This window comes from Oncorhynchus kisutch, linkage group LG29 (genome assembly GCF_002021735.2).
Source record: "Oncorhynchus kisutch isolate 150728-3 linkage group LG29, Okis_V2, whole genome shotgun sequence".
Taxonomy (NCBI): Eukaryota; Metazoa; Chordata; class Actinopteri; order Salmoniformes; family Salmonidae; genus Oncorhynchus; species Oncorhynchus kisutch.
Genome location: NC_034202.2, coordinates 36,152,687 through 36,176,642, shown reverse-complemented (window position 1 = coordinate 36,176,642; position 23,956 = coordinate 36,152,687). Strand labels below are relative to the sequence as shown.

At 46.9% G+C, this 23,956-nt stretch overlaps 1 protein-coding gene across 3 annotated transcripts in view; it reads left to right on the top strand.

The window, feature by feature from the left end:
- The window catches only part of LOC109873914 (serine/threonine-protein kinase TAO1-like), a 49,041-nt gene extending 32,304 nt beyond the window's left edge, over positions 1–16,737 (top strand). For all 3 annotated transcript variants that reach the window (XM_031809514.1, XM_031809513.1, XM_031809512.1), the window contains 8 exons: positions 855–1,091; positions 4,539–4,667; positions 9,526–9,609; positions 13,934–14,053; positions 14,666–14,905; positions 14,990–15,202; positions 15,866–16,048; positions 16,159–16,737. In XM_031809514.1, the coding sequence (XP_031665374.1) occupies positions 855–1,091; positions 4,539–4,667; positions 9,526–9,609; positions 13,934–14,053; positions 14,666–14,905; positions 14,990–15,202; positions 15,866–16,048; positions 16,159–16,644 (1,692 nt within the window). In that variant the 3' untranslated portion in view covers positions 16,645–16,737. The remainder of the gene's footprint in view (positions 1–854; positions 1,092–4,538; positions 4,668–9,525; positions 9,610–13,933; positions 14,054–14,665; positions 14,906–14,989; positions 15,203–15,865; positions 16,049–16,158) is intronic.
- The last annotated feature ends 7,219 nt before the right edge of the window (positions 16,738–23,956 follow it).

Sequence of the window (23,956 nt, the reverse complement as noted above, 5' to 3'; positions counted from 1 at the left end):
CACATACACACACTGCCTCACTGGTGAGAACACACACACCTACACACTGCCTCACTGGTGAGAACACACACACATACACACACTGCCTCACTGGTGAGAACACACACACCTACACACACTGCCTCACTGGTGAGAACACACACACCTACACACACTGCCTCACTGGTGAGAACACACACACCTACACACACTGCCTCACTGGTGAGAACACACACACCTACACACACTGCCTCACTGGTGAGAACACACACACCTACACACACTGCCTCACTGGTGAGAACACACACACCTACACACACTGCCTCACTGGTGAGAACACACACACCTACACACACTGTCTCACTGGTGAGAACACACACACCTACACACACTGCCTCACTGGTGAGAACACACACACCTACACACACTGCCTCACTGGTGAGAACACACACACCTACACACACTGCCTCACTGGTGAGAACACACACACCTACACACACTGCCTCACTGGTGAGAACACACACACCTACACACACTGCCTCACTGGTGAGAACACACACACCTACACACACTGCCTCACTGGTGAGAACACACACACCTACACACACTGCCTCACTGGTGAGAACACACACACCTACACACACTGCCTCACTGGTGAGAACACACACTGCCTCACTGGTGAGAACACACACTGCCTCACTGGTGAGAACACACACACATATACACACTGCCTCACTGGTGAGACATCTCTTTTTTGAAACTCTTTCTCTAAATTCCAAAAACCACTCAAGTCCTTCAACAGGTGACACTATAGCAGAGACTATCACAACAGTAAGTTAACAGAACTCTCTCTCTACCTTTCTCTCTCCCCCCAGGTGACTCGTGAGATGCAGGAGCACGAGCAGGATAGTGAGCTGAGGGAGCAGATGTCTGGCTATAAGAGGATGAGGCGGCAGCACCAGAAGCATCTGATGGGTCTGGAGAATAAGCTGAAGGCTGAGATGGACGAACACCGGCTCCGTCTGGACAAAGAGCTGGAGAGCCAGAGGAACAGCTTCGCCCAGGAGATAGAGAAACTGGTCAAGAGACACCAGGCTGCTATGGAGAAAGATGTACGGAGATAAGAGACACACACACAGAGATATATATATATATATATATATATATACACATCAATCGTGTGCGTCTCTCTGCGCCTCTGTGTGTATTACACGATTGATGTGTATATATTTTTTTTTATTTTACCTTTTATTTTACTAGGCAAGTCAGTTAAGAACAAATTCTTATTTTCAATGACGGCCTAGGAACAGTGGGTTAACTGCCTGTTCAGGGGCAGAACGACAGATTTGTACCTTGTCAGCTGGGGGGATTCGAACTTGCAACCTTTTGGTTACTAGTCCAACGTTCTAACCACTAGGCTACCCTACCGCCCCATATGATGGCTGACTGTTTTGTAGCCATTGCCAGCCATATTTGTGCTCCCCAACATTGTAAAACAGATTTTAGAAGCTATAGAAGTGCCTTTATCAATGTGTACTTTTTGTTTTTTGACAAGTATATTTTATTACAGTGACCTTAATACATACGCTTACGCAATCCAGGGTTTATACTGTATACTTCATTAATACACACACACGGAGACAGACCTACACACACAGAGACAGATCGATACACACACACACCACCGTTCAAAAGTTCCGGGTCACTTAGAGTATCTGGAGCATCAGCATTTGTCGGTTCGATTACAGGCTCAAAATGGCCAGAAACAAATAACTTTCTTCTGACACTCGTCAGTCTATTCTTGTTCTGAGAAATGAAGGCTATTCTATGCGATAAATTGCCAAGAAACTGAAGATCTCCTACAACGCCGTGGACTACTCCCTTCACAGAACAGCGCAAACTGGCTCTAACCAGAATAGAAAGAGTGGGAGGCCCTGGTGCACAACTGAGCAAGAGGACAAGTACATCAGTGTCTAGTTTGAGAAACAGACGCCTCACAAGTCCTCAACTGGCAGCTTCATTAAATAGTACCCGCAAACACCCGTCTCAACATCAACAGTGAAGAGGCAACTCGGGGATGCTGGCCTTCTAGGCAGAGTTGCAAAGAAAAAGCCATATTTAGACTGGCCAATAAAAAGAAAAGATTGAGATGGGTAAAGGAACACCGACATTGGACATGGGAACACTGCCTAGAAGGCCAGCATCCCGGAGTCTCCTCTTCACTGTTGACGTTGAGACTGGAATGTGTCCCTGAACAAAGGGGTGTCAAAATCAAAAATAAGTCAGTATCTGGTGTGGCCACCAACTGCTTTAAGTACTGCAGTGCGTCTCCTCCTCATGGACTGCACCAGATTTACCAGTTATTACTGTGAGATGTTACCCCACTCTTCCACCAAGGCACCTGCAAGTTCCCGGACATTTCTGGGGGCAATGGCCCTCACCCTCCGATCCCAGACGTGCTCAATGGGTTGGGATTCAGGCTCTTCATTGGCCATGGCAGAACACTGACATTCCTGTCTTGCGGGAAGTCACGCATAGAACAAGCTGGTGGCATTGTCATGTCAGAATGAGCCTGCAGGAAGGGTACCACATGAGGGAGGAGGATGTTTTCCCTGTAACGCACAGCATTGAGATTGCCTGCAATGACAACAAGCTCAGTCCGATGATGCTGTGACATACCGCCCCAGACCATGTTGGACTCTCCACCTCCAAATTCGATCCCGCTCCAGAGTACAGGCCTCGGTGTAACGCTCATTCCTTTGACGTTAAACGTGAACCCGACCATCCCTCCCGGTGAAACAAAATCACTACTTGTCAATGAAGAGCACTTTTTGCCAGTTCTGTCTGGTCCAGCGACGGTGGGTTTGTGCCCATAGGCGACGTTGTTGCTGGTGATGTCTGGTGAGGACCTGCCTTACAAATAGGCCTACAAGCCCTCAGTCCAGCCTCTCTCAGCCTATTGCGGACAGTCTGAGCACTGATGGAGGGATTTTGCGTTCCTGGTGTAACTCGGCCAATTGTTGTTTCCATCCTGTACCTGTCCCGCAGCGTGTAGTTCGGGTGTACTGATCCTGTGCAGGTGTTGTTACACGTGGTCTGCCACTGCGAGGATGATCAGCTGTCCGTCCTGTCTCCCTGTAGCACTGTCTTAGGCGTCTCACAGTACACACATACAATTTATGCAATTTATTGCCCTGGCCACATCTGCAGTCCTCATGCTTCCTTGCAGCATGCCTAAGGCACGTTCACGCAGAAGAGCAGGGACCCTGGGCATCTTTCTTTTGGTGTTTTTCAGAGTCAGTAGAAAGGCCTCTTTAGTGTCCTATGTTTTCATAACTGTGACCTTAATTTCCTACCGTCTGTAAGCTGTTAGTGTCTTAAAGACAGTTCCACAGGTGCATGTTCATTCATTGTTTATGGTTCATTGAAGAAGCATGGAAAACAGTGTTTAAACCCTTTACAATGAAGATCTGTGAAGTTATTTGGATTTTTACGAATCATCTTTGAAAGACAGGGTCCTGAAAAAGGGACGTTTCTTTTTGGTGAGTTTATTTTCTACGTAATAGATGAATAGTGAAGACATCAACTATGAAATAATACACATGGAAACATTTCGTAACCAAAGAAGTGTTAAACAAATCCTAATATTTTATATTTGAGATTCTTCAAATAGCCACCTTTTGCCTTAAAATATATTTATTTTTTATTTTATTTCACCTTTATTTAACCAGGTAGGCCAGTTGAGAACAAGTTCTCATTTACAACTGCAACCTGGCCAAGATAAAGCGATGCAGTGCAGCAAAAACACAGTTACACACAAACAACCCGTACAGTCAATAACACAATAGAAAATGTAGAAGATTAGGGAGGTGAAATAATTACAATTAACATGATAGATGTGCAAAAGAGAATGGGGATGAGGTAGTCTATATTTTAATGGACCTATATTTTTTTTTTAAGTTGACTGAGAACACGTTCTCATTTACAGCAACATCCTGGGGAGAGGGATGAATGACCCAAACCATGATGGTTTGAGGGCCAGATTGGGAATTTAGCCAGGACACTGCGGTTAACACCCCTAAGATAAGTGCCATGGGATCTTTAATGACCTCAGAGTCAGGACACCCGTTTCACATCCCATCTGAAAGACAGCACCCTACACAGAGCAGTGCCCTGGGGCATTGGGATATTTTTTAGACCGGAGGAAAGAGTGCCTCCTACTGGCCCTCCAACACCACTTGGTCTCCCATCCAGGGACTGACCAGAACCAACCCTGCTTAGCTTCAGAAGCAAGCCAACAGTGGTATGCAGGGTGGTATGCTGCCTGCTTATATACAGTATCTATATTGTAATGGACCTATATACCATACTTATATATTTTAAAAATGACTGTCCTTTTTCTGGCCTGCAAATTGGTTGATTGAATTTCTAAATCCTGATTTGGTCCTTCAGTCTTCTCTGCTATACTCTCCCCACACAGAGGACAATGAGAACTTCATACATTGCAACTCCTGTTCATGCAGTTTTCTCTCTGTGTGTGTGTGTGTGCGGGCGCGCAGGCAAAGACATTTAACAACGATGAGAAGAAGTTCCAGCAGCACATTCAGGTCCAACAGAAGAAAGAACTCAGCAGCTTCCTGGAGTCTCAGAAACGAGAGTACAAACTTCGCAAGGAGCAGCTTAAAGAGGTACACACACACACACACACACACACACAGTGCATTCGGAAAGTATTCAGACCCTTTCTCTCTTTCCACATATCTATCAATCTACACAAAATACCCCATAATGACAAAGCGAAAACAGGTTTTTAGAAATGCTTGCAGAAAATACCTTATTTACGTACAGTTGAAGTCGGAAGTTTACATACACTTAGGTTGGAGTCATTAAAACTTGTTTTTCAACCACTCTACAAATTTCTTGTTAACAAACTATATATTTTTGGCAAGTCGTTTAGGACATCTACTTTGTGAACGACACAAGTAATTTTTCCAACACTTGTTTACTGACAGATTATTTCACTTATAATTCACTATATCACAATTCCAGTGGGTCAGAAGTTTACATACACTGTTGACTGTGCCTTTAAACCGCTTGGAAAATTCCAGAAAATGATGTCATGGCTTTAGAAGCTTCTGATAGGCTAATTGACATCATTTGAGTCAATTGGAGGTGTACCTGTGGATGTATTTCAATGCCTACCTTCAAACTCAGTGCCTCTTTGCTTGACATGAGAAAATCTGAAAAAAAAAAATTGTGGACCTCCAAGTCTGGTTCATCCTTGAGAGCAATTTCCAAACACCTGAAGGTACCACGTTCATCTGTGCAAACAATAGTACGCAAGTATAAACACCATGGGACCACGCAGCCGTCATACCGCTCAGGAAGGAGACGCGTTCTGTCTCCTAGAGATGAATGTACTTTGGTGCAAAAAGTGCAAATCAATCCCAGATCAACAGCAAAGGACCTTGTGACGATGCTGGAGGAAACGGGTACAAACGTATCTATATCCACAGTAAAACGAGTCCTATATCAACATAACCTGAAAGGCCGCTCAGCAAGGAAGCAGCCTCTGCTCCAAAACCTGCCATAAAATATTCAGACTATGGTTTGCAACTGCACATGGGGACAAAGATTGTAGTTTTTGGAGAAATGTCCTCTGGTCTGATGAAACAAAATTAGAACTGTTTGGCCATAATGACCATCATTGTGTTTGGAGGAAAAAGGGGGAGGCCGAAGAACACCATTCCAACCGTGAAGCACGGGGGTGGCAGCATCATGTTATGGGGGTGCTTTGCTGCAGGAGGGACTGGTGCACTTCACAAAATGTATGGCATCATGAGGCAGGAAAATTATTTGGATATATTGAAGCAACATCTCAAGACATCAGTCAGGAAGTTAAAGCTTGGTTGCAAATGGGTCTTCCAAATGGACAATGACCCCACGCATACTTCCAAAGTTGTGGCAAAAGGCCAACATCGTCAAGGTATTGGAGTGGCCATCACAAAGCCCTGACCTCAATCCCATAGAAAATGTGTGGGCAGAACTGAAAAAGCGTGTGTGAGCAAGGAGGCCTACAAACCTGACTCATTTAAACCAGCTCTGTCAGGAGGAATGGGCCAAAATTCACCCAACTAATTGTGGGAAGCTTGTGGAAGGCTACCTGAAACATTTGATCCAAGTTAAGCAATTTAAAGGCAATGCTACCAAATACTAATTGAGTGTATGTAAACTTCTGACCCACTGGGAATGTGATGGAAGACATAAATCATTCTCTCTACTATTATTCTGACATTTCACATTCTTAAAATAAAACTGGTGATCCTAACTGACCTAAAACAGGGAATTTTTACTAGGATTAAATGTTACATTTAAACTCAGTTTTAAATGCGCAGGAGAGGCTTTGGGACAAGTCTCTGAATGTCCTTGAGTGGCCCAACCAGAGCCCGGACTTGAACCCGATCGAACATCACTGGAGAGACCTGAAAATAGCTGTGCAGCGTCGCTCCCCATCCAACCTGATAGAGCTTGAGAGGATCTGCAGAGAAGAATGGGAGAAACTCCCCAAATACAGGAGTGCCAAGCTTGTAGCGTCATACCCAAGAAGACTCCAGGCTGTAATTGCTGTCAAAGGTGCTTCAACAAAGTACTGAGTATAGGGTCTGAATAATTATGTAAATGTGATATTTCCGTTTTTGCTTTCTCATTTTGCGTGAGATTGTCGATTGATGAAAGAAAAGACAAACATTTAATCCATTTTAGAATTAGGCTGTAATGAAACAAATTATAAAAGTCAAGGGGTCTGAATACTATCTGAATACACACACACACACACACACACACACACACACACACACACACACACACACACACACACACACACACACACAGGTAACGCTGCTTCGTGGGTGAACAGGGACAGGCACTACTACGCGCCCCTCGTTCGAGCCCAGTGAGGGACAGGAACAGGGATGGAAGCAACACTGTTACGTTGATGCTGTTGACCCGGATCACTCAGTTGGGCTTTGCCCGGCTGCTGGGGTTGCTGCGGAGACCAGGTCAAAGGAGGGTGAGTTTAGCCGATATGGAACGGCTAGCTAGGTAGCTGTTACTGCGTGGTAGACTAGTAGTGTCCATCTTTGCCGTCAACCAATCTAGACCTAGAATTAGTTCTGAAGGACCATGGCTTCAGTAGCACCCTGGGTAATGGTCCATTTATATTGGAGGGATGTGGGCCAAATTTAATCACCAGAGCTTATAAGTAAATTACAGCTTGGAGAAGTTTAGTCGTGCGTGATCGTCCTTCCAAAATCTTGTCTTGACTATTGGAAGTCTGAGGAATTTCATTATTTGGATTTTGCGATTTGAATGGGAGTGCTGACATTCAATGCTCGCAATTGATTGGCTCTGAGTAGAAATGTGGTTTTCCCTCAGGAGAAGCATTTCCTTTTCCCCATCCCGGACAACCTTTTAGTAGCCTGTGTCATATGCTGCCTGTTGCAAATCAGAATCACAAACTGTTAGGAGCTCTACCAGTGTAAATATGTGATTGGTTTGGTAAGTGGCAACTTATTGCAACTAGTTTCTGTCTAGACCCCACCCCTTTTTATCTTCTTCCTGAGGAGAGTTTCACCAGTCTGAGGCTGGGAGCAGTAGGACTGCACATCTGATATATATATATATATATATATATATATATACTGCTCAAAAAAATAAAGGGAACACTAAAATAACACATCCTAGATCTGAATGAATGAAATATTCTTATTAAATACTTTTTTCTTTACATAGTTGAATGTGCTGACAACAAAATCACACACGAATTATCAATGGAAATCAAATTTATCAACCCATGGAGGTCTGGATTTGGAGTCGCACTCAAAATTAAAGTGGAAAACCACACTACAGGCTGATCCAACTTTGATGTAATGTCCATAAAACAAGTCAAAATGAGGCTCAGTAGTGTGTGTGGCCTCCACATTCCTGTATGACCTCCCTACAACGCCTGGGCATGCTCCTGATGAAGTGGCGGATGGTCTCCTGAGGGATCTCCTCCCAGACCTGGACTAAAGCATCCACCAACTCCTGGACAGTCTGTGGTGGAGCGAGACATGACGTCCCAGATGTGCTCAATTGGATTCAGGTCTGGGGAATGGGCGGGCCAGTCCATAGCATCAATGCCTTCCTCTTGCAGGAACTGCTGACACACTCCAGCCACATGAGGTCTAGCATTGTCTTGCATTAGGAGGAACCCAGGGCCACCGCACCAGCATATGGTCTCACAAGGGGTCTGAGGGTCTCATCTCGGTACCTAATGGCAGTCAGGCTACCTCTGGCGAGCACATGGGAGAGCACCCCAAAGAAATGCCACCCCACACCATGACTGACCCACCGCCAAACCGGTCATGCTGGAGGATGTTGCAGGCAGCAGAACATTCTCCACGGCGTCTCCAAGACTCTGTCACGTCTATCACATGTGCTCAGTGTGAACCTGCTTTCATCTGTGAAGAGCACAGGGCGCCAGTGGCGAATTTGCCAATCTTGGTGTTCTCTGGCAAATGCCAAACGTCCTGCACGGTGTTGGGCTGTACAACACCCACCTGTGGACGTCAGGCCCTCATACCACCCTCATGGAGTCGGTTTCTGACCGTTTGAGCAGACACATGCACATTTGTGGCCTGCTGGAGGTCATTTTGCAGGGCTCTGGCATTGCTTCTCCTGCTCCTCCTTGCACAAAGGCGGAGGTAGCGGTCTTGGTGCTGGGTTGTTGCCCTCATACGGCCTCCTCCACGTCTCGTGATGTACTGGTCTGTCTCCTGGTAGCGCCTCCATGCTCTGGACACTACGCTGACAGACACAGCAAACCTTCTTGCCACAGCTCGCATTGATGTCCCATCCTGGATGAGCTGCACTACCTGAGCCACTTGTGTGGGTTGTAAGACTCCGTCTCATGCTACCACTAGAGTGAAAGCACCGCCAGCATTCAAAAGTGACCAAAACATCAGCCAGGAAGCATAGGAACTGAGAAGTGGTCTGTGGTCCCCACCTGCAGAACCACTCCTTTATTGGGGGTGTCTTGCTAATTGCCTATAATTTCCACCTGTTGTCTATTCCATTTGCACAACAGCATGTGAAATTTATTGTCAATCAGTGTTACTTCCAAAGTGGACAGTTTGATTTCACAGAAGTGTGATTGACATGGAGTTACATTGTGTTGTTTAAGTGTTCCCTTTATTTTTTTGAGCAGTGTATATAAATGTATAACCTTAATTTAACTACACAATATATTTATATATTATATTTATATATTAATATATCAACTTAAAAGGATAGTTCACACAAATTACAGAATGACTTTGGTAAGAATTTTATTTTGTAATTTAGCACTGCTTTTTAGGTGATGGGTTCAGAGGGTCCCTGGTTCAAGCGAACGCACGCACGTAAACACACACACACACACACACACACACACACACACACACACACCGTGGAACAGGACCTGGTACAAGAGGTGTATACACACACTCACTTCTCTCTGTCCTGTAGGAGTTGAGTGAGAACCAGTCAACCCCTAAGAAGGAGAAGCAGGAGTGGCTGTCCAAGCAGAAGGAGAACATCCAGCACTTCCAGGTACAGTAGAAATGACATCAACGCAAATGACTGGTTAGTCGAGGTAATTTGTGGATGTAAGTACGGGTAAAGTGACTATGCATAGAAAATAAACAGCGAGTACCAGCAGTGTAAAAACAAAAGGGTCAATGCAAACAGTCTGGGTGGCCATTTGATTAATTGTTCAGCAGTTTTATGGCTTGGAGGTAGAAGCTGTTAAGGAGCCTTTTGGACCTAGGATTGGCGCTCCGGTCGCAAAGAGAATACTCTATGTACGGGTAAAGTGACTATGCATAGAAAATAAACAGCGAGTAGCAGCAGTGTAAAAACAAAAGGGTCAATGCAAACAGTCTGGGTGGCCATTTGATTAATTGTTCAGCAGTTTTATGGCTTGGGGGTAGAAGCTGTTAAGGAGCCTTTTGGACCTAGGATTGGCGCTCCGGTCGCAAAGAGAATACTCTATGACTTGGGTGACTGGTGTCTTTGACAATTTTTTGGGCCTTCCTCTGACACCGCCTAGTATTTTGGTCCTGGATTGTAGGAAGCTTGTCCCCAGTGATGTACTGGGCCATACCCTCTGTAGTGCCTTACGGTCAGATGCTTAGCAGTTGCCATACCGTTTGGGGATGCAAGCGGTTAGGATGCGTTTTGCAGACCGCACCACTCTGGAGAGCTCTGCGGTTGTGGGTAGGGATGCAGGATATATCGGTGAACATATCGGAATTGGGCTGATATTAGCTAAAAATGGCAACTCGCATTCACGCCCGGATGTGATACAGCCTGTATTCGAACCAGGGACTGTAGTGATTCCTCTTGCACTGAGATGCAGTGCCTTAGACAGCTGCGTCCGTGTGTGTGTGTTAACTATTTAATTGTACTAGAATGCTTAAAAGGCCGCAAAAATGTATATCGCTATTGTTTTTTTTTGTCAAGGAAAATATTGGTGTCGGCCAAAAATGTCATATCGGTGTATCACTAGTTGTGGGCGATGCAGTTGCCGTTCCAGGGGGTGATACCGCCCGACAGGATGCTCTTGATTGTGCACCTGTAAAAGTTAGTGAGGGTTTTAGGTGACAAGACACATTCTTTCAGCCTCCTGAGGTTGAAGAGGCGGTGTTTCGCCTTCTTCACCACACTGTCTGTGTACCATTTCAGTTTGTCGGTGTATATGTACACAAAGGAACTTAAAACTTTCCACCTTCTCCACTGCTGTCCCGTCGATGTGGATAGGGGGGTGCTCCACTGCTGTCCCGTCGATGTGGATAGGGGGGTGCTCCCTCTGCTGTCCCGTCGATGTGGATAGGGGGGTGCTCCCTCTGCTGTCCCGTCGATGTGGATAGGGGGGTGCTCCCTCTGCTGTCCCGTCGATGTGGATAGGGGGGTGCTCCCTCTGCTGTCCCGTCGATGTGGATAGGGGGGTGCTCCCTCTGCTGTCCCGTCGATGTGGATAGGGGGGTGCTCCCTCTGCTGTCCCGTCGATGTGGATAGGGGGGTGCTCCCTCTGCTGTCCCGTCGATGTGGATAGGGGGGTGCTCCCTCTGCTGTCCCGTCGATGTGGATAGGGGGGTGCTCCACTGCTGTCCCGTCGATGTGGATAGGGGGGTGCTCCACTGCTGTCCCGTCGATGTGGATAGGGGGGGGTGCTCCACTGCTGTCCCGTCGATGTGGATAGGGGGGTGCTCCACTGCTGTCCCGTCGATGTGGATAGGGGGGTGCTCCACTGCTGTCCCGTCGATGTGGATAGGGGGGTGCTCCCTCTGCTGTCCCGTCGATGTGGATAGGGGGGTGCTCCCTCTGCTGTCCCGTCGATGTGGATAGGGGGGTGCTCCCTCTGCTGTCCCGTCGATGTGGATAGGGGGGTGCTCCACTGCTGTCCCGTCGATGTGGATAGGGGGGTGCTCCACTGCTGTCCCGTCGATGTGGATAGGGGGGTGCTCCCTCTGCTGTCCCGTCGATGTGGATAGGGGGGTGCTCCCTCTGCTGTCCCGTCGATGTGGATAGGGGGGTGCTCCACTGCTGTCCCGTCGATGTGGATAGGGGGGTGCTCCACTGCTGTCCCGTCGATGTGGATAGGGGGGTGCTCCCTCTGCTGTTTTCTGAAGTCCTCGATCATCTCTTGTTTTGCTGACATTGAGTGAGAGGTTATTTTCGTGACACCACACTCCGAGGGCACTCACCTTCTTCTTGTAGGCTGTCTCGTTGTTGTTATTGGTAATCAAGCCTACCACTGTAGTGTCGTCTGCAAACTTGATGATTGAGTTGGAGGCGCGTGCATGGTCATGTAGTCGTGGGTGAACAGGGAGTACAGGAGGGGGCTGAGATCGCAAACTTGTGGGGCCCCAGTGGGGAGGATCAGTGGAGTGGAGATGTTGTTTCCTACCTTCACCACCTGGAGGTGGCTCATCAGTCCAGGGCCGAGTTGCACAGGGAGGGGTTCAGACCGGGGGACTCAAGTTTAATGATGAGCTTGGAGGGTACTATGGTGTTGAATGCTGAGCTGTAGTCAATGTACAGCATTCTTACAAAGGTATTCCTCTTGTCCAGATGGGATTGTGCAGTGTGATGGCGATTGCATCGTCTGTGGACCTATTAGGGCTGTAAGCAAATTGAAGTGGGTCTAGGGTGACAGGTAGGGTGATCTTTGCATAGTCTCTCAAAGCATTTCATGATGACAGAAGTGAGTGCTACGGGGCAAAAGTAATTTAGTTCAGTTACCTTGGCTTTCTTGGGAACAGGAACAATGGTGGCCATCTTGAAGCATGTGGAGACCGCAGACTGAGATAGGGATTGGTTGAATATGTCCGTAAACACACCAGCCAGCTGGTCTGCGCATGGTCTGAGGACGTGGCTAGGATTGCCGTCTGGGCCGGCAGCCCTGCAAGGGTTAACGCGTTTAAATGTTTTACTTACGTCGGCCACGGAGAATGGGAGCCCACAGTCTTTGGTAGCGGGCCACGTCGGTGGCACTGTATTGTCCTCAAAGCGGGCAAAGAAGTTGTTGAATTTGTCTCTAAGCAAGACTAGGCTGGTTTTCTTTTTGTAATGCATCGCGGAAGTTAGAGTAGCAGTGGTCGAGCGTGTTACTCGCTCATGTACTGCAATCGATATGCTAATAGAATTTAGGTAGCTTTGTTAATCCCCAGACATATGGTTTCCAGTTTGCATAAAGTCCAATGAAATTCCTCGTCTTGGTATCCGCTTGCGGGGGAATATACACGGCTCTGACAATAACGGAGGAGAGTTCTCTTGGGAGATAATATGGTTGGCATTTGATTGTGAGGAATTCTAGGTCAGGTGAATAAAAGGACTTGAGTTCCTGTATGTTGATACAATTACACCATGAGTTTTTAATCATAGACATACACCCCCGGCCCTCTTCTTACCGGAGAGATGATTATTTGTGTCGGCGTGATGCACTGAAAGTCCCATTTATTGTACTAACTCCGACAGCATGTCCCAAGCTTGCCATGTTTCCGTGAAAGAGTATGTTACAATCCCGGATATCTCTTTGGAAAGCAACTCTTGCTCTAATTTTAGCAACTTTGTTCGCAATATGACTGGACATTAACGAGTAATATACTCTGAAGTGGTGGGTGGTGTGTGCACATCCGAAGCCTCACTAGAAGACCGCTCCGGCACACTCTCCTCCGGTGGTGTTGTTTTGAGTCGGCCTCGGGAATTAGTTGGAATTCCCTGGGAGGTGCAGACAAAGGATCCGTTTTGGGAAAGTCGTATTCCTGGTCGTAGTGCTGGTTGTTCTGGTAAGTTGACGTCTCTCTGATATACAATAGTTTTTCCCGGCTGTATGTAATAGCACTTAAGGTTTTCTAGGCTAACAATGTAAGAAATAATACATGAACAACAAAAAATACTGCGGTTTCCTAAAGGACTAGAAGCGGAGCCGCCGTCTCTATCGGCACCATCTTTGAGAACAATTCGTTATTTTTTCCACCATTGGTTTGTGGTGGTAAATAGAAGGCTACGAATAATATAGATTTCTCTCTTGGTAGATAAACTGTATACCACACTATCATGAGGTATTCTACCTCAGGCGAGCAATACCTCGAGACTTCTGCTATTGTTGTACTCTCTTCATGTATCTGTCTATAAACGTATGGTACTTTTCTTGTATTATTAATTGATGTATGTGAAGTACTTTGTACTGCATTTTTATGGTACAAAATGTACTATGTAAGATATTATACAATATATACCAGAGCAGACGCTTTTATCCAAAGCAACTTAGTCATTCCTGAGCGGGAATCGAACCCACAACCCTTTTGTGTTGTAAGATCCATTACCAACTGAGCCACACAGTTAAGTAAAGTTTGATGTAATTTGTCAGGCTGAGGAGGAAGCCAACTTGTTGAGGAGACAGCGGCAGTACCTGGAGCTGGAGTGTCGGCGCTTCAAACGGAGGATACTCATTGCCAGGCACAACGTGGAGCAGGACCTGGCACGAGAGGTACACAACACACAGACACACATCATTCCTATTCACCTCCAAAGGACATGACAGGTTATCGCTCAACACATGGAGCTGTCTTGTGTGAACATTCCTCTCCCTTTCTCAATTCATTTATTTTTCATTATCTTTCATGCTCTCTTTCATCCTCTCCTCTCTTAACACCCTCTCTACCTCTCCTCCATTTCTGTTTCAACCCTTCTCTCCTCTCCCCTCCCTCCATCCCCTTACCACTTTTCATTCACGCTCTCCTGTCCTCTATCTCTTTCAACTCCTCTCTCCTCCTGCCTCCATCTCTCTCCCTCCTCTCCCCTTCACCCTCCCCCCACATAGGGAGGCAGGTAACCTAACGGTTAGAGTGTTGGACCAGAAACCGAAAGGTCGCTAGTTCGCATCCCCGAGCAGTCAAGGGGAAAAATCTGCTCTCCAGGGTCTCCAGGCTGACCCTGGCTATAACCCCACTCCTGAGGGCGTCTCTGGGAGTTGGGATATGCAAAAAAAAAACACATTTCCATTTAAAACATGTGTAAAAAACACAACTGTACAAGTGTGAAACCCTAAATTATTGTTATATTACTTGTCATTCAATCTCTCTTCTTCTCCCTCTCTCAGGAGTTGAATAAGCGTCAGACCCAGAAGGACTTGGAACATGCCATGCTGCTCAGACATCACGAGTCGATGCAGGAGCTGGAGTTCAGACATCTGGGAACCATCCAGAAGATGAGGGCAGAGCTTATCAGGACACAGCACCAGACAGAACTGACCAATCAGCTGGAGTACAACAAGAGGAGGGAGAGAGAGCTGAGACGCAAACACGTCATGGAGGTCCGACAGCAGCCCAAGAGTTTAAAGGTCAGGAACACACAGACGCTGGCATACACACACACACACACACACACACACACCTATTTTACGGTCCTCCACTCCCTCCCCCAGTCTAAGGAGTTGCAGATTAAGAAGCAGTTCCAGGACACGTGTAAGATCCAGACACGTCAGTACAAGGCCCTGAGGAACCACCTGTTGGAGAGCACTCCCAAGGCCGACCACAAGGCGGTGCTCAAGAGGCTGAAGGAGGAGCAGACCAGGAAACTGGCCATCCTGGCCGAGCAGTATGACCACTCTATCAACAACATGCTTTCCACACAGGCTGTGAGTACCACACGCACGTACACACTGTTGTCTCTCTAAACAGGTATCAAACACAGGCAAATTAAAATCTACTTTTCGGGAAGACTTACTAAAAATATGTTCACTCCCTAGTCCTAACCCCAAGGGGCTACTGTTTGTGGTAGGGCTGCGTAATTAATCAAATTCACGTCAAAATCGCAATATTGACATGTGCAATCCATATTGCAAGTGATCCATATCGCATGGAATTGTTTAAATGCTGCTCAGCTGCGTGCTATATCAATTTTTTTATTTTTCTAGTTGACTGTTTTTGTAGTGTCTTTCCCACTCCTCTTACGACTGCTTTCCCACAGACACCAAGCCCCGCCCCCTGTCAATCAAGCAGCGCTGTTTATCCTCCTCGCTGTTAGATGCAGTTCTCTTGGTGTTCTGTTCGGTAAAATGATTGTTCCAAACAGGAACGATGCTGGTTTCCACTTAGCTTCGTCATTCTATTTCCCTCCAAGTGATCTGATTTGATCTGCAAGTAAAAACAAATGTACATTTTTTTGGGGGAGCCCATTTCGTGCTGCCCTAGTTTGTAGCATATTGCTAAAACTCTCCAATGATTTCAGATCTATTTTACTACTGGTCTCCACCTTTGTTTTGTCCCCATGCCCTCTGTCCACCCTTCTCCCTCCCCAGCTGCGATTGGACGAGGCCCAGGAAGGGGAGTGTCAGGTGCTGAGGATGCAGCTGCAGCAGGAGTTGGAGCTGCTGAACGCCTACCAGAGTAAGATCAAGATGCAGACAGAAGCCCAGCACGACAGAGAGAGGAAGGATCTGGAGCAGAGAGTGTCGCTCCGCAGGGCTCTTCTGGAACACAAGGTAGGGACGAGGGGTGTGTGTGTGTGTGATTTAGTAGGTGTTGGCATCGCTGTGTGTTTCTGACGGTCTCTCGTCCCCATCTCTCTCTCTCTGTTTGTGTGTGTCTCCAGATTGAGGAGGAGATGCTGTCTCTGCAGAACGAGCGTGTGGAGCGTATCAGGTCCCTGTTGGAGCGCCAGGCCAGAGAGATAGAGGCCTTTGACTCAGAGTCCATGAGACTAGGCTTCAGCAACATGGTCCTGTCTAACCTGCAGGGCTCTGGCTCAGACACACAGGGCAGCCCAGGGGGATGGGGAGGAGGGGGGTCCGGACTGTCTCATCATGGTCACAGCCACCACCAGGGGGGGACCAGCTCCCAGCAGCCGTGGGGTCACCCTGTGCTCGCTGGGGGTCCCCCTCCCTGGAGCCTGCATCAGCCCTCTGGGGGAGGGAGTCAGAGGGGGAGTGTGGGAGGGGTGGTGGGGGGGGCCAGGAACAGCCCCCAGGCTATGAGGAGGGCGTCGATGTCAGGAGGGGGGCGGAGCGAACAGGCTATGAGCATGAGCGCCAGCATCACCTCTCAGATCTCCAACGGATCACACCTGTCATACACCTAGACACACACACACACACACACACAAACCTACACACACACACACCTACACACACACCTACATACACACACACACACACACCTACACACACACACCTAAACACCTAAACACACACACCTAAACACACACCTAAACACACACCTACACACTTAAACACACACACACACACACCTAAACACACCTACACACACACACCTAAACACACCTAAACACACACACACACACACACCTAAACACACACACACACACACCTAAACACTTACACACACACACACCTAAACACACCTAAACACACACACCTAAACACACCTACACACACACACCTAAACACACCTAAACACACACACACACACACACACCTAAACACACACACACACACACCTAAACACTTACACACACACACACCTAAACACACCTAAACACACACACCTAAACACACCTAAACACACACACCTAAACACACACACACACACACACACCTAAACACACACACCTAAACACACACACACACCTAAACACACACACACACACCTAAAAACACACACACACCTAAACACACACACACACCTACACACACACACACAGACCTAAACACACACACCTAAACACACACACACCTAAACACACACACCTAAACACACACACACACCTAAACACACACACACACACACACACCTAAACACACACACACACATACCTAAACACACACACACACACATCTAAACACACACATCTAAACACACACATCTAGACACACACATCTAGACACACACACACACACACACATCTAGACACACACACACATCTAGACACACACACACATCTAGACACACACACACACACATCTAAACACACACATCTAGACACACACATCTAGACACACACACACACATCTAGACACACACACACACACACACACATCTAGACACACACACACACACACACATCTAGACACACACACACACACACACACACATCTAGACACACACACACACACACATCTAGACACACACACACACACACACATCTAGACACACACACACACACACACATCTAGACACACACACACACACACACATCTAGACACACACACACACACACACACACACATCTAGACACACACACACACATCTAGACACACATCTAGACACACACACACACACACACACACATCTAGACACACACACACACACACACACACACACACACACACACACACACACACATCTAGACACACACACACACACACATCTAGACACACACACACACACACATCTAGACACACACACACACACACATCTAGACACACACACACACACACATCTAGACACACACACACACACATCTAGACACACATCTAGACACACACACATCTAGACACACACACACACACACACACACACACATCTAGACACACACACACACACACACACACACACACATCTAGACACACACACACACACACACACACACACATCTAGACACACACACACACACACACACACACACACATCTAGACACACACACACACACACACACACACATCTAGACACACACACATCTAGACACACACACACACACACATCTAGACACACACACACACACACACACATCTAGACACACACACACACACACACACACACACATCTAGACACACACACACACACATCTAGACACACACACACACATCTAGACACACACACACATCTAGACACACACACACACACACACACACATCTAGACACACACACACACATCTAGACACACACACACACACACACACACATCTAGACACACACACACCACACATCTAGACACAACACATCTAGACACACACACACACACACATCTAGACACACACACACACACACACACACACATCTAGAGACACACACACACACACACACACACACATCTAGACACACACACACACACACACACACACATCTAGACACACACACACACACACACACTAGACACCACACACACACACACACACACACACATCTAGACACACACAACACACACACACACACACACATCTAGACACACACACACACACACACACATCTAGACACACACACACACACACACACACACACATCTAGACAACACACACACACATCTAGACACACACACACACACATCTAGACACACACACACACACACACACACACACATCTAGACACACACACACACACACATCTAGACACACACACACACACACACACACATCTAGACACACACACACACATCTAGACACACACACACACATCTAGACACACACACACACACACATCTAGACACACACACACACATCTAGACACACACACACACATCTAGACACACACACACACACACACACATCTAGCACACACACACATCTAGACACACACACACACACACACACATCTAGACACACACACACACACACACACACACACATCTAGACACACACACACACACACACAACATCTAGACACACACACACACACATCTAGACACACACACACACACACACACACACATCTAGACACACACACACACAACACACACATCTAGGACACACACACACACACACACACACATCTAGACACACACACATCTAGACACACACACACACAACACACACACATCTAGACCACACCACACACACACACACACACACACATCTAGGACACACACACACACACACACACACACATCTAGACACACCACACACACACACACACACATCTAGACACACACACACACACACCACACACATCTAGAACACACCACCACACACACCACACACATCTAGACACACACACACACACACACAACACACATCTAGACACACACACACACACACCACACACACATCTAGACACACACACACACACACACACACACCATCTAGAACACACACACACATTCTGACACACACACACACACACATCTAGACACACACACACACACACACAAGCATCTAGACACAACACACACACATCTAGACACACACATCTAGGACACACACAACACACACACATCTAGACACAACACACACACACACATCTAGACACACACACACACACACATCTAGACCACACACACCACACACATCTAGACACACAACACACACACACACACATCTAGACACACACACACACCCACACTAGACACACACACACACATCTAGTACACACACACAACCACACACACACATCTAGACACACACACACACACACACACACACACAATCTAGACACCACACATCTAGACACACACACACACACACACATCTAGACACACACACACACACAACATCTAGACACACACACACACACACATCTAGACACACACACACACACAACACAGCTAGACACACACACACACACACACATCTAGACACACACAACACACACACACACATCTAGACACACACATCTACACACACACACCACACACATCTAGACACACACACACACACACACACCACATCGACACTACACACACACACACACACACATCTAGACACACACACACACACAACACATCTAGACACACACACACACAACATCTACACACACATCTAGACACACACATCTACACACACACACACATCTAGACACAACACACACACACACACATCTAGACACACACACACACACACCTAGACACACACACATCTAGACCACACCACACATCTAGACACACACACACACACACACACACACACATCTAGACACACACCACACACACACACAATCTAGAACACAACACACACAATAGACACACACACAACATCTAGACACACACCACACACACAATCTAGCCACACTTACTAGCACACCACCACACCTTCTAGCCCACACACACCCACATCTAGCACATCTAGACACACACACAACACACACATCTAGACCACACACACACAACAACATTCTAGCACACACATCTACGACCACCACCACATCTAGACACAACACACACACACACACATCTAGACACCACACACACACACACACATCTAGACACACAACACACATCTAGACACCACACCCACACACAACATCCTAGAAACCCTACAACACACACCCACATCTAGACACACACACATCAGACACCACATCTACGACACACACATCTAGACACACCCACACACCCACACATCTAGACACACAACACACACACCACACACACATCCTAGCCACCACACACACACACACCATCTAGCACACACACACACACATCTAAGACACACACACACACACACCATCTAGACACACACACACACACACACATCTAGACACACACACACATCTAGACACACACACACACACACACACACACATCTAACACACACCACACACACACACACCTCTGACACACAGCACACACACACACACCACACATCTTAGACACACACACACACATCTAGACACACACACACACACACACACACATCTTAGACACACCACACACATCTAGAACCACACACACACACACACACATCTAGACACACACACACACACACACACACACACACATCTAGACACACACCACACACACACACACATCTAGACACACACACACACACATTCTAGACACATCTAGACACACACACACACACACATCTAGACACACACACACACACACACATCTAGACACACACACACACACACATCTAGACAACACACACACACACACAATCTAGACACACACACACACACACACCATCTAGACACACACACACACACACATCTAGACACACACACACACCACACACACATCTAGACACACACACACACACACACATCTAGACACACACACACACACACACATCTAGACACACACACACACACACACACATCTAGACACACACACACACACACACACACATCTAGACACACACACACACACACACACACATCTAGACACACACACACACACACACACACACATCTAGACACACACACACACACACATCTAGACACACACACACACACACACACATCTAGACACACACACACACACACACATCTAGACACACACACACACACATCTAGACACACACACACACACACACACATCTAGACACACACACACACACACACACACACATCTAGACACACACACACACACACACACACACATCTAGACACACACACACACACACACACACACACACATCTAGACACACACACACACACACACACACATCTAGACACACACACACACACACACACACATCTAGACACACACACACACACACACACACATCTAGACACACACACACACACACATCTAGACACACACACACACACACATCTAGACACACACACACACACACACATCTAGACACACACACACACACACAACATCTAGACACACACACACACACACATCTAGACACACACACCACACACACACACACATCTAGACACACACACACACACACACACACACATCTAGACACACACACACACACACACACACACACATCTAGACACACACACACACACACACACACATCTAGACACACACACACACACACACACACATCTAGACACACACACACACACACACACATCTAGACACACACACACACACACACACATCTAGACACACACACACACACACACATCTAGACACACACACACACACACACATCTAGACACACACACACACACACACAACATCTAGACACACACACACACACACACACATCTAGACACACACACACACACACACACATCTAGACACACACACACACACACACATCTAGACACACACACACACACACACACATCTAGACACACACACACACACACATCTAGGACACACACACACACACACACATCACACACACACATCTAGACAACACACACACACACACATCTAGACACACACACACACACACACACATCTAGACACACACACACACACACACACATCTAGACACACACACACACACACACACATCTAGACACACACACACACACACATCTAGACACACACACACACACACACATCTAGACACACACACACACACACACACACACACATACACCTAGACACACACACACACACTTAGACACACTCACACACACTTAGACACACGCACACACACCTAGAAACACGCACATGCACCTAGACACACACACACGCACCTAGACACACACGCACCTAGACACACACACATCTGTCATCAAATCAAATGTATTTATATAGCCCTTCTTACATCAGCTGATATCTCAAAGTGCTGTACAGAAACCCAGCCTAAAACCCCAAACAGCAAGTAATGCAGGTGTAGAAGCACGGTGGCTAGGAAAAACTCCCTAGAAAGGCCAAAACCTAGGAAGAAACCTAGAGAGGAACCAGGCTATGTGGGGTGGCCAGTCCTCTTCTGGCTGTGCCGGGTGGAGATTATAACAGAACATGGCCAAGATGTTCAAATGTTCATAGATGACCAGCATGGTCAAATAATAATAATCACAGTCATACACCTAGACACACACACACACCTAGATACACACACACACATACCGAGACACACACATCTGTCATACACCTAGACACACACACATCTGTCATACACCTAGACACACACACATCTGTCATACACCTAGACACACACACACCTGTCATACACGTAGACACACACACACCTAGACACACACATCTGTCATACACCTAGACACACACATCTGTCATACACGTAGACACACACACACCTAGACACACACATCTGTCATACACGTAGACACACACACACACCTAGACACACACATCTGTCATACACCTAGACACACACATCTGTCATACACCTAGACACACACACACCTAGACACACACATCTGTCATACACCTAGACACACACACATCTGTCATACACCTAGACACACACACACCTAGACACACACATCTGTCATACACCTAGACACACACACATCTGTCATACACCTAGACACACACACACACCTAGACACACACATCTGTCATACACCTAGACACACACACACCTAGACACACACATCTGTCATACACCTAGACACACACACACCTAGACACACACATCTGTCATACACCTAGACACACACACACATCTGTCATACACCTAGACACACACACACCTAGACACACACATCTGTCATACACCTAGACACACACACACCTAGACACACACATCTGTCATACACCTAGACACACACACATCTGTCATACACCTAGACACACACACATCTGTCATACACCTAGACACACACACATCTGTCATACACCTAGACACACACACACCTAGACACACACACATCTGTCATACACCTAGACA